We start from the raw sequence: 14,869 nt of genomic DNA on the forward strand, positions 1-14,869 counted from the left end.
AGGGGAGAGAGGGGAGAGAGGGGAGAGCAAGCACTGCAGCAGGTTTCAGTCCCAAATATTCAGAGGCCAAGTATGAGAATTCACTAAGAAAAACTGCCCAGAAATCTGTGAATAATAAGATTCTAAGAGGGACCATACAGCTACACACGAATTTTTTTTAAGATTCCACAAATCAAAAACCACTAAAATATGTTAGAATAATGACCTGAAGGGATTTTTGCCCAAACTTCCCCTTTCACAGGTCTGACAATAACATTAATTAAAATTAGACTCAGCAAGCAGGCAATCATGAAGAAGTTCTTACTTTAAGTGTTCTCCAAAGACAGTAGTTATCCTGTACAGAGCTGTTTTCAGAGATGCCCTGAGAGCAAATCTCAGTGTTTTGTAGGATGTGTCCACCAGACTCCCTGACACCCTGGGGGGCTTGCTAGAGACATGAGGCAGTTTGAAGTACCTGTCTACCACCTGAGAGAACAAAACAAATCAACTTGTTTCACCTGTTCAAGTATTTCATAATGTACCTAGCAACATGTTTATGTCAAATAAAACAAAAGTGCAAGTTCAGAAATGCCACCACAACACAAAAATGTATTGAAGACTCAGCTTGATCTTGCATTTTCTGGCCATCAACATGAACACAGAACCAAGTTCTGTGAAAAAAGATTCACTGGTAATGAGTTTTAAATGCTAAGCACAGCACATGCTGCAGTAGAAACATAATTCTGTGATGTATTATGACTTGCTTCTTTCAGAAACAAAAGCATTGGTTGGGGTTTTTTCCCCTCCCTTCCCTGGTGCCTGTTCTTGGAATAGAGAGCTTACACCAAATTACTTTCTAAATAATCTCTAAATTCTTTCAAAAAAATTCCATTAAGGCAATGTAAATTATTATCTCAATAGGACATGAATAGCCTTAGAAACAAATCTGATTTTCTTTTAAATACACATTACACAAACATCAGTAATTGAAGGCTAATGTCTTAGTAGAACACTACACAGATCTTATCTCCTGTGATTTGCAATATCTCCAAGTGCTCCAAGTTGCACAAGCCAAACAAAGATTAAGTCCTAGCTATACAGAAAAATATAGTATTATAAATTGCTGCATCTCTGAAACAAGGTCTTTAACTGAGCACATGGCACCATTTTCTTAAAATGAAACATTCCATTAAAAACATGCTTTCCACTCTGCCACTTTAACAAACTAACAAAATTTTTATTCAGCTCTTTCCTAGTGCACCTAGTAGCAACTAGCTGCTTTGTTTAGATTAAGCAGAGAAGAGCTGTTACAGTTGTAACAACTTGAGTGTTATGACTAGTCAGCAAGCTCAAAATATAAAATCAACAAAAAAAATCTTCTCTTCTCCTACACTGTTCTGCAGTAAGGAAAAGTTAACAGTTTTTTACCTCCTGAAGAGTCAGTAAAGTATTCAAGATAGCTGGCAGTGTAGTTTGGACAACTCCAAATTGGTCTTCGGTAAAGGAGGCTGCTACCAAATGAGACAGACCTTTAAAAAAACCATAAAAATTTCCTATAGCTGCTGAATTCTCAACTTCTGAAGCATTAACAGAGATCGTGGTTTTGCCTGAAGGTGGTTCTGATGTGGTGGAACTCGCCAGGCCTCACTGCAGTGAGGTGACAGTTACCTCAGATTTGGCTTGCTTCAGGACTAAACCACTGCTTTGACAGGTGTACCACAGATTGATGGCAAAAGGCAAGACAGATTATATATAAAATACATTTTTAAAAAGCACTGACTTCCTCTTTCCACTGCTCTGATGAGAGCTGTACCTGACAACAGGTAAGAGAAAGGACCAATTTCACAATTCTTCCAGCCATAAACATTTCCAGATCACTTAACTCTCTTTGTTCAGCTTGTATGAGGAAAACTCTACTACTTTAAGAGAAACCTTGATTTAGCTTTAAATCCCTTCTCAGTTTACTTGTTTGTAATATTTTAAGTTACACCCTAGCCCTCTGCTCTCAGTTAAAACACAAATGGTATCTTCTCCTCTTCTGTAAACTGTATGTGCAAGTCCCATCTCATGACTCTGTAGTTCCTCACTCATCACCTTCAATCCAACACAGCATGGCCTATCTGCCCATAAAACACATAATCCAGGAAAAAGATCAACTTTTGCACAGTCAGATCTATTAAAAGATTCTATCAATACCAGTATTTGCTCAAGAGTTTGAAACAATCAAAAAAACCCCACAGTCCCACCCCAGACTGTCATTGGTAATTCTCTGCAGACCATCCTTTTCCATTTATTTAAGTTACTACCTGAGGAGCCTTCCTCCCTCAGCTCTGTGATTAACAAAGACCCAGAGCCTTTAGTCAGAAGAACTGTTGTAAAAAAGCATCATTAATCTGCTACTGGAAAAACTTTGAAAGTGCTACATGGGTTCCCATGGAAGAAAAGCAACAGAAACCACGTTTAGGAATCTCTACCAAACCTCCAGAGACTATAAACTAAGAGATCTCAAAAGTAACAAGTGAATTAGACCTTTATGATGCTGTTAACCTGAAATGCAGTCAGGCTTTTGTCAAAATAGATTCAAAGAATTTTATTCCATTACATTTACAAAGCACAGAGCCCCAGAAACCTAGAATTGGATCCTTTTAGTTGCTGTAGGTCCGTAAGTCAAAAAAGTAGATCACCTTGGAATAGAAACTGCTTACCTTCCAAAGCCCAGATGTGCATCTGGGCATCAGAGAAGACAGCTTGGATGGAGGCTTCTGGGTGCTGAGAAGAAATTGAAGTATTGTGAGTAGACTTTATAAATAACATGACCAAAACTGCATGCTTCAATCAGGGTATTACACATTTGGTAAGGTCTTGTTCCTCCCCTCCAAACAGACCTGCAAGGCTGACAGAACTCAGGGTATACCAAATCTGATCTTTCAGGAAACTAAAATTCTTCTTGGACAGAAGCTGCTCACAAAGCTATAAACTATAATTGGGACTCCAAAAAAAAAAAAAAGAAAAAAAAAATTAAAAAATAATATTAGCTAGCTAGTTTTCAAGAGCTAAACAGGCAATAAAATTCCTCCATGCCTATTTCATCATCTTGTTTGCCTCAGTCTCTGCCCATCTATAACTGATCAGAAAACACTGCTGTACATGTAAGCATAAACCATTATCACATGCACAGAGAAAATCTGCATATAAAAATATGAGCTCTAAAAACAAAGACCTAAATTAGAGAGGGATGCTTCTGTAAAATGTAACAGAATTATTGCTCAACTATGGCAAGAGAAATACCCAATTGTTTTTCTGTGTAAACACCATTCAAATTCAGTTTAAGTGTTCAAGTTCACCTGAAAAGTGGTAGTAATACTAGTACCAGTATTTTGTAAGGAGATGAGCTCTATTTGGAGGAAACATTTAAATCCCTGAAAAACAAAGACCTAAATTGGAGAGGGATGCTTCTGTAAAATGTAACAGAATTATTGCTCAACTATGGCAAGAGAAATACCCAATTGTTTTTCTGTGTAAACACCATTCAAATTCAGTTTAAGTGTTCAAGTTCACCTGAAAAGTGGTAGTAATACTAGTACCAGTATTTTGTAAGGAGAAATTCCCAACTTTCTAGCTACCACCTCTTCTACAAAGGAATGCTATGAAGAATTTGTTTGGTACATGGACCTAAAAAGCAACAGTTAACTGAATTTAACAACTAACTAGATGCTGTATAAACTTACAGTTGGTATACTAAGACAATTGTTTTTAAGTTCTCAGTTGTGTTTTAAGAGGACATGATGCTTGAAGAAAAATGCAGTTTATAATCTGGTGAGTTTAAACAAGTATTCTTATTCTTTTTTATGCAAGTATGGGATAATCCTGCTAGGATTATCACAAATTTGTGCTTAATGGAAAACCTTAGAATAAAAGAAAGGTTTTAGAACCCTTACTACATGAGAAAGGTACATAGTGCCACAGCAGAACCCATATGCTCAATTCTAGTCCATGCTCCTCAGACACAAAGCATAAGATCACAATTACCTTGCTGAAGAAATACATTATCAGCACTCGTTTTAACAAGAAGTTTTTGATCTGAAAAGAAACAAAAGATCATAAATATAATTTGTATTTATATACGGAATGCATAGTTTGCCCTCTTCAATGCCCCCATCTTCTCACAGCATGAAGGGATGAGGGGGTGGGGGGAAGGATTTTTGTCATGTAAACTAATTGGAAGAGGAAGTATTCACTCAGAAAAAAAGAAAGTTCTTCCAGAAGAGAGAACACCTAAGTTGCACTGGTTGTAACCTATCTTATTCCAACTTTTACTCTACCTGTTCTTGCTTATTCTGAAGCCATGTGTAAATAAATCTTGGTTGCACTGCCTCACTGCCAAGTCTTGAAGCAGAGGGCACTGGAAAGGACTCGTGGTGGGAACCATTCATTTGCAGATCTGCAAGAGAAATACCGTATCTTCACAAAAACTGGTTGCAGTCACTTTAATCCTCAAGATATTGACACAGCTACTACACTTAGGCTACTTAGCCTACTACAAGGCCAAAAACAGTGCTGTGGAAAAACCTCTACCTGAACCCGAGGTCCACAGCTTCGGTCCCCTTCTCGTAACACGAGGACTGTGGACTGACCCATGCCAAGGAGAGTTTACATCCACAATTCCCATCTTGCCATTTAAAGCAGGGGAGCTGAAAGGTGAACCAACATCAGACCCAGGCGATGCCTTTAAAGGCATTAGAGATGATTTCACCAGTGAAGACATGGAGGTCCTAGGAACACTGGACCTCTGTGATTGGAAAGACATCTCTTCTGGCACAACGGCTCCTAATGGCAAAGAACACACTGTGTGAAGACAAGCAGGCTGGTGCATGTGAAATAAGAGACAGGTTTGTTATTTGATTGCTACTTCATCAACTTCTGTATCATCAGAGCTTTTATTAAAGGACACTGTTTCCACTGTGGTCTTGCAAAGAAGTACACAAGGAAGCAGTGTTTTAAAAGTTCATCAGTTTAAGAACAGCAAGTGATGAGAAGAATCCTGGTGGATTTCTTTTTCTCCTTTTGCTAGCCATCAGAAGTATGCCCTGCTATATATCCATAAGTGTGCTTTTAGGATTAAGTACTAGAAAATAGGCTACCTATAGAGGAATGGCAATTCCTTCTGATTCTGTTTGGTATGAAAGAAAAGACATGTCAGCCTCAAAATCCAAGGAACAGCACAACTAGAAGAAATTCACCTCTGACATACCAACAGTTCCCTGCTGTTCCCAGGGCACTTGTATCCTAGGCACTGGCTGCCAAGGGACTCAACTACCTCACACCCCTTGTGCCAACAGCTCTGCTGCCAGGAATGATGCCCAAGTCTGGCTCATAAAGCACCTGAAATGTTTGCAGGCTGCACACAGCTCAAGAGTCAGACTGGCTTTTCACTAATATGACTGTAGAATAAGAATCACAAACATATTCAAAGTCCCCACAACAACACCACAAAACAATTCTACCATCTTAAACTAATCATGAGAGCAGCTATGCAAATTACAAAGCATCTCTTGGCAAGACTTAAGTTCTCCCTGTAGTAGGTTGAACCATTTACTGAAATTAATAATTAGAGTTTCTTAATACACACAAATGCGGAAAAAAAGACTGTATTGAACATAAAATCAGGCAAAGTCAACAAACAGAATAAACATGATCTTTCCAAGTTTTCTAGTTATTTTGGGATTACTTCAACAAGAATACCTAAAAGGAAATAGAGAGAGAGACATTTTTGCTTGCATTTGTTTGCAAGAAACTCTGATCCACCCTCCCCACACAACTTAATTGAGACTAACCTACCTAGGCGATCTCTTGGTACTTTCATGCTCTATAAACTTCTCTGAGGGCTTCCTCACATACCTGGAGTCCGTGGAGGTACTTTCAGCTCTCCTGCTGGCTGCTTTGCTCTGCCATTTGCTGCTGCAGCTTCCTGCTGTGTGATCAGCCTCTGGGTCAGGTCACTCAGCAGACTCAAACACTCCCTTGATATTGCAGTCCAGTTGTGCGGGTGCCCGCCTAGCAGCACAGGCAAAGAGGAAACACAGTAGGTGTGTTTAACCCAGATGCTCATCCCTCCATCTGTGCTGACAGTGCCCATGTGCTCTCAGCATGAGCTTCAGAGATTATAGTACCACTCCATTTCTAAAAAGGCACAGTGCCTTTTCCCTGTGACAGTTTATTGGTACTGAGAGGAAGATGAAAGCACGGACAGACTCGATCCTCCTGTCAATGGATAACTCTAAAAAAGACTTTAATGAAATCTGCTAAGCAAGCAGGAAAAACAGTTCAGCTGATCAGATCTCAAATCACTAACCAACCAAAATGAATAGAGTAATATCAACAGTGATAGTAAACAGTTCTGAAGTAGTACAAACACTACAACTCCTGATGAGGTGTAACCAAATGTTCCTGAAGGCTTTTAAGTAGTTTTAATTTACCTTCTCTGCCATATCTTTATATATAGCAAGAGGCTTGAATACTAATTGTAATTAGAGTCATTATTTGCTTTCAAATCCCTAGCAGTGACTCACTATTTATGCTCGATTTCCCCTCACTCCACATCTCAACATTAGGCTTCTGTACCTAGCTGTTAGATTATTCAGCTTGGACTGTTTGACTGGTGGTGTCAAGAGGACCCTGCTTTCATTACTCTGAGACCTGTGTTTCCTCATGGCTGTCATTTAAATCAAACCACAGGCACTAGTTTGTTGAGGTTAGTAGATGAAACAATACATATATAGATATATATAAAATTAGGCATCCTTTTGGAAAAGGCATCATAGGGATACTTTTACTTATGAGGCCTTCTAAAATGTCACAGAATTAAATAATTTCTAAAAGCATTTGACTAACTTCTTTTTAAAAAGGAAAAAGAATCAGTATGAAATAGTTTTTATCATTACCTGGCTGACTAAGGCTAAAGACTTCCTGTCGTCGAACAGGAGAATACTTGGATAGTAACATCAAGTCTTGTAAGGCTAAAAACTACAAAGAAAATAAAATGTTTTAGTGCATGTGAAATCCAATGTATTCCCTTTAAAATGCAGGTATCCACACAAAAGCAACACCTAACGAAGAATGAGTTCACCCAGACTAAAACCATCCACTTAACAGGAAAAGAGAGAGGGCAAAGCACTGCACACAGCCTTACAACCGCTCTGGATGGGGCTGTTGAGTCAGCAGATCTTCAGAGAACTTCACTAATAAGTCATTTCTTTGGAGCTAAAGAAGTTCTAACACCATTTTTTATCCTATAGCCTATTATATCTCCAGTCTTACCACAGCAGTATCATCAGTAAATGTGGATTTTGCATATGCAGAATATCCTTATATTTATATAACACTTCTTATATGAGGTCTCCAATTTTTAAGTATTATAATCAGTAAATCAGGCCAAAATTACTGTCCTTCACACAGAGATTTAAAGTAGATTTTTTGTATTGTCTTTTTTTAAAATAGAAACCCAACTTCCAACAAAATTTAAAAATATTCTCGTAATTTCAAGAGAATACACATCTAAGAACTCACATTTAAGTAGCAGGGGCAAAGTATTAAGAGCATACAAAGAGATAAAACACCTGTTTATGTGACAAAGGCTCAAAAGATGAGTTAAAAAACCCAAATGTCACTAACCTTCTGTTTTAACTTCAGTAGCACTAAAATACTTACCTCTGATTAAATGAGTTTGCCTTCAGCTGAAGCAGCACAGCATGGTGAGCACCAGTAGATGTCACTACTAACCACATTTCCACCAGAAGCTGCCTCTTTGAGGGTTCTAAGGCAGCTTTTTAAAGAACTGACACCTCAGTTACAACAACTGGTACCCAGAAGATCCGATTGCATGCTTTGAGAAACAATTTCTCAGCACACACCTAGCTGGGAAGATGGTGGAAATTTAATTACCTTTATAATGAGGGGAGGGTTGCTGTTTAAAATTTTAGGCAGGCACTGGTCTGTCTCCTCAGCAAAAGTTGGCTGGACAGGAAAATGATGTGTCTGAGTAGAAATATCAGAAGTTGTGTTATACAGAGCAAAACACAAGAAAACCTTATGAAAGGCCAAACCAAACTTGTTACTTGTCAGATGAATGATGACCTGCAAAGCACATACTCCATTGCTTCAACTTACTGTGAACCAGCCTGAAATTTCTAACACAGCAACAAAATATTTTACTCCTTATGTTTAAAATTAAGAAATTTTAGAAAATGCAGATATCTTTATTTTCAGATAGCTTCCTTGTACCCAGATTCATAGCTAGAGGCATCATATCATTATGAAAAGAAATTCCTCTAACCACACACCCAGGAAAAATCTAGTGACACCATATTCACAAACAAGACTGAAATGTAACCTGTAAGGTCTGGCTTTAACAGTGTAACCACGCTGGTGAAGAACTGAGTGTTCTTTTCCTCAATAAATTAATTCTTAATTCTTTTTTCACATTGTTTCATTGATAAAATAATGAATTCTTATTTTTATGATCATGATATTAATATTCTGTGTTTTAATAGAGTTTCTGTTCTTGTGGCTACATTTGGAATGTAAATAGCTGTGCTTAAATTGTATCAAACATTGCATCTTTTTTAATGCTATTTAACATGGATCAGTTTGGGCACAGATCACCTGTCAGTTCTGTGTTGCTGCACTCATTTTCCATCTCATAACTTTATTCTCCTCTGTTTCCAACTGCAGAACTGAAATCTGAGGTGGCAATTACTTTTAAAACGTTCGTAAAGCAACTTCATGTTTATATTTTCAAGTTTACAATTTATTTTCTACATTTCAGTTAACCCTATGCAAATATTTACAAGCAGCTTGGGAAGATTTTAGCTCATAAAAATAAATCATATGGATAAACAAATCTTTTGCTCAAAAGTCAAAAGGGCAAGGTCCTTTTTATACCTTCACAGCTGGATGTTTCTTTTGTTTTCCATAGTTTTACAAGCAACAAATCCAGATGAACACAGTGTTTACTGGTGCTTCAACCATTACCCTTTGAAACAGGTTGTTCACACCTCAGAGCTGTTGTTGGAGCCTACAAATTCTGACACATCATTACATCAGTTCAACTGACTTATTTGTTAATCTCTTGTCCATGCAGCCACAAGAAATAGACTTTTATAATTAAACTTAGCACTCCAATGGGCACTGTATGCCATTTAATTCTCTAAGAGTGCTTTGCACCAATATACTGAGACAGGGTTTAAACCTGGCTTGTTTTTTTTCCTACTGATCTGCAATCTAGAAGTGTGGGGGTTTTTTTTAAATCATTAAATGAACATTTTTTTCTTCTGTATGCTTATAAAGAAATATCTGGATTTGTCAACAAAGAACAAGTCTTCTCAGATTCTTTGTTGTTGAGACTTTTTTCTCTCTTCAGTCATAGTCTCACATTTATTCTAATAGGATTCATTACATGTAAACAGCCATTTTATAGCCAAATTAATTTGTAACTTTATGATTGAATGAAAAAGCACAAGTGTCTTAATTCCCAAGATCACTTGAAGTCTATTGTAATACTGCAGCCTGAATTATTTTAACATGTTCCTGCTTTGGAGAACTATGTACTTTGATGTTTCACTTAAATCTGAGGTTCATAGAGCAACAGCATTTTCTTCTCTTTCCTGTTATAAAATTGGACAGAGAGCTATAGTTTCTGGATGTTACCTCCCCACGTAACCTGTTTTGTTACAAGTTTTCTGCTAGTTTCACACTCAAATACAAAATCCTTGCATGAAAACACACAGAGAGGCCAAGCTAGTGAGCTCTGCCTGACATATTTGGACCCCACGCTGTCTCATCTGTCTTTACACCTAAAGAGGACAAAGAACATGGAACAGGCTTCATGAAGCACAAAGTAGTTGTTTGTTAGGGTGGTCCCAACAACATCTGCACAGATTTAGTATCAAACAGGAGGAGGACATGGAAATAGAAGTAAAGGAGTAAAAAGCATTTATTTTTCAAACAGCACAGGCAGGCTTGTCTTGCCATAAGGAGAGAGAGGGAAGGACAGTTCAAGTCCAGGCCTTTCTCAACTGTTCAATTATCTGCTATTATCCATAGTGCATTCTTTGAAAATTCAATAATTCATTAGTTATTTCCTAGCAAAACTATTTTTGAAAAGAAAATATTATCTGTGAGACACTGATGTCAAACCCTGAGCACTGCCATGAGGTACTAACCTCTGTAGCATAGATTTTGAAGAGTAACCATGCGATGTGCCAGGTCATCAGGAGGAACACACCACACAGCCAGGCATGGTAAAACAAGGAGAGATCCAACAAGCCAGTCAGGGTGTCAAGAGGATGCAACTTACTGCAGGTAAAACAAGCAAGAAGACAGGGATTTTTATTAGGGAGGTTGTCTACAACAAGCTGTTACAGCAGTCACAATTGCAAGGATAAAGTTGCCTTTATTTTTTTTTTCCCCAAAAGTTTCTTAAACATCTTTGAGACACCATTTCTTTACTTTTTCAGTAACTGCAATGAAATGAATAAAAATTAAAGGAAAAAAATATAAAATAAATAACAATGATTACAGTTTTAGTCACTTAAGGTATTGATTGTGGCTTTCCCATTTTAAATCAAATGGCAGCCATATAAAAACAAAGACATGTACCACCCCCAGCACAGCAAAGCAAATAAAACACACACATGCAATTTGGAGAGATCTGCCTTTCTAATGCTCTACACACTTAGAGAGATGAAGGAAACAGAGGATTTCTTAATGACTATCTACAAGATAAAGTCTTCTCTGGAGACTTTCAAAACCCACCTGGAAGCAATCCTGTGCAACCTGCTCTAGGAGAACCTGCTTTGGCAGGGGGGTTGGGCTAGATGATCTCCAGAGGTCCCTTCCAACCCTCACCATTCTATGACTCTGTGATGGTTCCTACAAGAGGATGTTGATTCCTTTGGGATCCATTCCAGAAGTACCCAATGTTGCCCATGTTCTGTGTGGGGAGGCAGGGAACTACTAGACACACAGAGCCAGTTGCTAAGCTGGACTTCCTCAGCAAAGGGAACTGTCAGCAATATTCTCCTGCAAGTGTCCAGCACCACGTGCTGCCTACCTGTCTATATGAAGATCCATTGTGGTACTTATCCAGATCTTTGGGATATAACCTAGAGGATCAAAAAGAAACACTGAAAAAAATGTGACACTGCAAAACCAAAAATAAGCCAAAAAGAAGACAAGAGTAGAATTCATGTATAGGCAAAGAGACTGGTCTTGTAACACACAAGCATCAGGAAATGATCTGCCTTTGAGGTTTGGTTTGCCCACTTGTGTCTTCACTAACAAGAAGAGCAACCAATACAGAACTTCTAATGTCTCCCATAATGTAAATAAATCTGGAAATAATTTTGGCATATTCTGACATCATTTAGGAGGATAATTACACCATAACATAAAAAAAAATCCTGATTTTCAGGAAGTCCAGTGAAATCATCTTTATCAGCACAGGTTTTTTTTTTACTGTAGTTTTAAAAAGCAAATGTCCTTTTAATATGGGAGGGAGTCATACTGCTTTCAGCTCTCCAGCTTCCTCCAAATAATATAAAGTGAAAAGTAACATGTTTTCACTTAAAATATAGCAACATCACATATAGTGAAGTCATGCCCACTGCTGGTATGTCAGGTTCAACTCTGCAATGCTACATTTCCAATAGCAGGCAATGGAAGGAGCAGTCCAAAGCATGGAGATATTTATTCATGTTAAAAAATACTTGGGAAAGTTTAAAGAAAAAAGTGAATATAAATTACACAGTAAACTTCTTTGGAATTGCACTGTGTTTTCAGAGTTATCATCTTTTTGCCACAAATCAGGATGAGTATGTAAAGAGTGGCCCAAAGCATCTGGTTTTAGAGTTAATTTTTTTTTTAAAAAAGAGAGAATTTCAGGAAACCTTACCAAAAAAGTAATATGCAAAACAGAAGTTTTTAACAAAAGACAGCGACTGCACAGAACTGTGTTTAATGAGCAGAGGCAAAGATCTTCTGAAACGTAAGTACTTGTATTGCTAAAAACAAACAAACAAAAAGAGAGGTTAGTATCCTGCATTCAGAATAAATCAATGAGATGGTGAAAAAAAAATTGAGGCATTTCAAAACCTGCAATCTAGCTGAATTAAAAAAAAAAACCCAAACCTTTTTATTCTCCCCATCTCTATCTGCCGATTTATGAGCACCTCTAGTTCTCACCCTTTTCCTGCTTGTAGCAGTATGAAAATAGAGGATGGGATAAACTAACTCTGTGCACAGGGGAACAAACTAGAATAATGCTGGGTAATGCAAAATAAACAAAAAACCCCAGAGAAGGCTTATTTAATCTACTGAATTTCTTTTAGATTAGAGGTGTTCCATTAAAATATGGGGAAAATTCAGACAACCATGAGTCAGTAATCCTCCAAGCAGTGAAACTAATGAAATACTGAAGCCTTTTTCTCCACACAGACAAATTATATGTCTTTCCAAATGACTAAAGCAACTGACACTATATGCAAATGAAACCACAGTGATTTCATGTTTTACTTGGCTAAGTTGCATTAAAAACAAAATAATTAACATCATTCAGATATAAAACTTTAAAAATGACTAGAACTAGAGCATAGCCAATGTGAATATTTGGTTTCCTGCCAAACTGAACGGTCATGACTTCAAAGTTTTCCACTAATACCAGCAACCTTGTCTAGAGACACTTTTTGCCAAATTGGTTGGACTTTGTAAGTCTGGGAATTGTGCAAAGTTAGTGGCTGCTGCAAGGCTACAGCAACAGAAGAAAGATGGTTTTTAAGATGTTGCACAAGCCACTCCTCATCATTTCACACTGGTACAGATTCCTGTAGAACCATTAAAGCCCCCACCAAAGGAATTAATGGAATTTCAGTTTCCATAGCACTACACACAGAAACAACCTTTGGATATTGAGCTATAAGCAAGGCTTAGTTTGCTATTTAGATTTTAAGTGAGCTGGTATTCAGTTACAATTGATAAAATGCTCTTTTTATCCCCCCCACTTTCTAGATTTTCAGCTTTTAGGTGACCCTTGTTGTCAGATCCAGGAGTTAATACTCAATTGGTGTATATTGTTTCTTTCCTGTAGTTCACTTTCTGCAACAATCCCAAGGGGGGTGTGGATTTTATAGCCACAGCATCCTGGATATGTGTTCATTTGAAAGGAGGTGAGCAGGAAGGTGGAAGAAGAACACTAGTGGCATTTAAAGCTGAGTGTGTGCTTCATCCAGGGGTGAAAGCATGCCAACAGACAGCTGCTGCTGCCACGTTCAAATATATAAACAACCAAGGCTTTTCTGATGTCTGTTTTACTTAGACATGTCTTTCTGTTTAAAAAGATGGTTCTTAAAAGGTGTTTAAACCTCTTACCTGTATGATTGGAAATGGCAAATAATTCATGTTCTTAATAAGATACAAAAGACTATAACTGTATCCCATGAAAGCTCCAGAAAGTAGAAAAAAGAGGTGATACTCATTTAGGCACATCTGAGGAGCAGCATCATTTAGTCTAAAACAGAAAAATTAGAATTAATTCCAAGGTGTTTTTTTTTTTTTAAAAAAAAAAAGTAATTCTAGACTTAAGAATTTCAAACCAGAAGTTTGATTTTACTTTCCTGATCAGTACATGTGATGATATCTCACTGAGTTTCTTCTAAAGTAGGAGGCATCCATCACCTATTTTTGTCATTTATGCATGATGATGCTTCCAGTATTTCTGAGACAGGTCACATTAACCAGAAGACCAAGACTTAATTCAAGTGACAACCACTTTGACACCATTCAGCTTTCCATTAAGAACCTTGGCAATTCTTTTTGGCCCAGTTACTTCTCTGTGCATTGTAACATTTACAAAGTAGAGCATTTCCTCTCATTCAACAAAGCAATGAACAGCATGTAAATGATTCTTTTTCACAGTACTGGAATTTTAGTTTTGTTTGAAACAAGCCATCAGCAAATACATTTTTCAAGAGAAGTTCTTTGCATGGTTTTTCTTTAACACACACACAAATAATTACCTTTCTGAAGGTGTGCAGGGCACAGCAAGAAACTGGAACTTCCCTTTTGTCATAACTGCAGCACACCAAGCAACCAACATTCCCATGACAGCATGGACAAAGGAATGGATAACTTGCTGAGGGTGAACCATTTTTCCTATCAGGGCTAATCGAGAGCATGGTATTGATGGCACAACTGTAAATAAAAGCCCAAAGTGAATTTTTGTACATGCATTGTCACCAAAGAACTCTTGACAGTTGGAGTCAGTCACTGTAGGATCAAGAAATCAATGAAGCAGCTCAGCCTAGAGGGTCTGAGCCATGAGGTGAGCAGAAATCTGAGATTACTTAAGAATAAGCTTCACAGGTTGTCTGTATTAATGTAAAAAGAAATCTTTCAGTGTTAGGATAACAACTGTAAATACAAATCTCTTTCAATGGTCATCCTATTCAATTCAAGGATCACAGACAGTTCATTGATGTACAAAAACCCACCTGCATAAAATTCAACGTTAAAGATGCTTATCACCAGAATCACCACAGACATGAGGAGGATACAAAAGATGGCGTAGGAGGTATATAGATCATTCAAAGAATCTAAAATAAAAAGAATATTATTATTGCTCAGAACACTGCAGTAACACACCAGTGACACATCAAGCAACAGCAAAGCACCCTTAAGCAGTCTGCAACAATCCACTAAGTGCATAAAGGGGAGTAATGGGGTATGGACTCTATAGTCTCATATCAGATTCTGCTTAAAAACATATTTAAATTTCACAGAAACTATTTTACACCCTTATAACTGGTTTTCTTATAAGTGAATACTCAGAATTTTGTTT

At 37.6% G+C, this 14,869-nt stretch overlaps 1 protein-coding gene across 1 annotated transcript; it reads right to left on the reverse strand.

Moving 5' to 3' along the window:
- Nucleotides 1-304: 304 nt before the first annotated feature.
- Nucleotides 305-14,628, reverse strand: NDC1 (NDC1 transmembrane nucleoporin; the record flags this gene model as incomplete). Its single annotated transcript, XM_008945222.1, has 15 exons — nucleotides 14,523-14,628; nucleotides 14,049-14,223; nucleotides 13,402-13,540; nucleotides 11,930-12,038; nucleotides 11,090-11,141; nucleotides 10,200-10,332; nucleotides 7,921-8,013; nucleotides 6,921-7,002; nucleotides 5,878-6,033; nucleotides 4,555-4,806; nucleotides 4,302-4,420; nucleotides 4,009-4,059; nucleotides 2,685-2,748; nucleotides 1,408-1,508; nucleotides 305-465 (listed from the first exon to the last, which is right to left on the reverse strand). Coding segments are annotated over exons 1-15 (1,739 nt in total), but the record flags the coding sequence as incomplete, so codon positions are not given.
- Nucleotides 14,629-14,869: the final 241 nt, after the last annotated feature.

This window comes from Merops nubicus, unplaced genomic scaffold (genome assembly GCF_000691845.1).
Source record: "Merops nubicus isolate BGI_N331 unplaced genomic scaffold, ASM69184v1 scaffold19248, whole genome shotgun sequence".
Classification (NCBI taxonomy): Eukaryota; Metazoa; Chordata; class Aves; order Coraciiformes; family Meropidae; genus Merops; species Merops nubicus.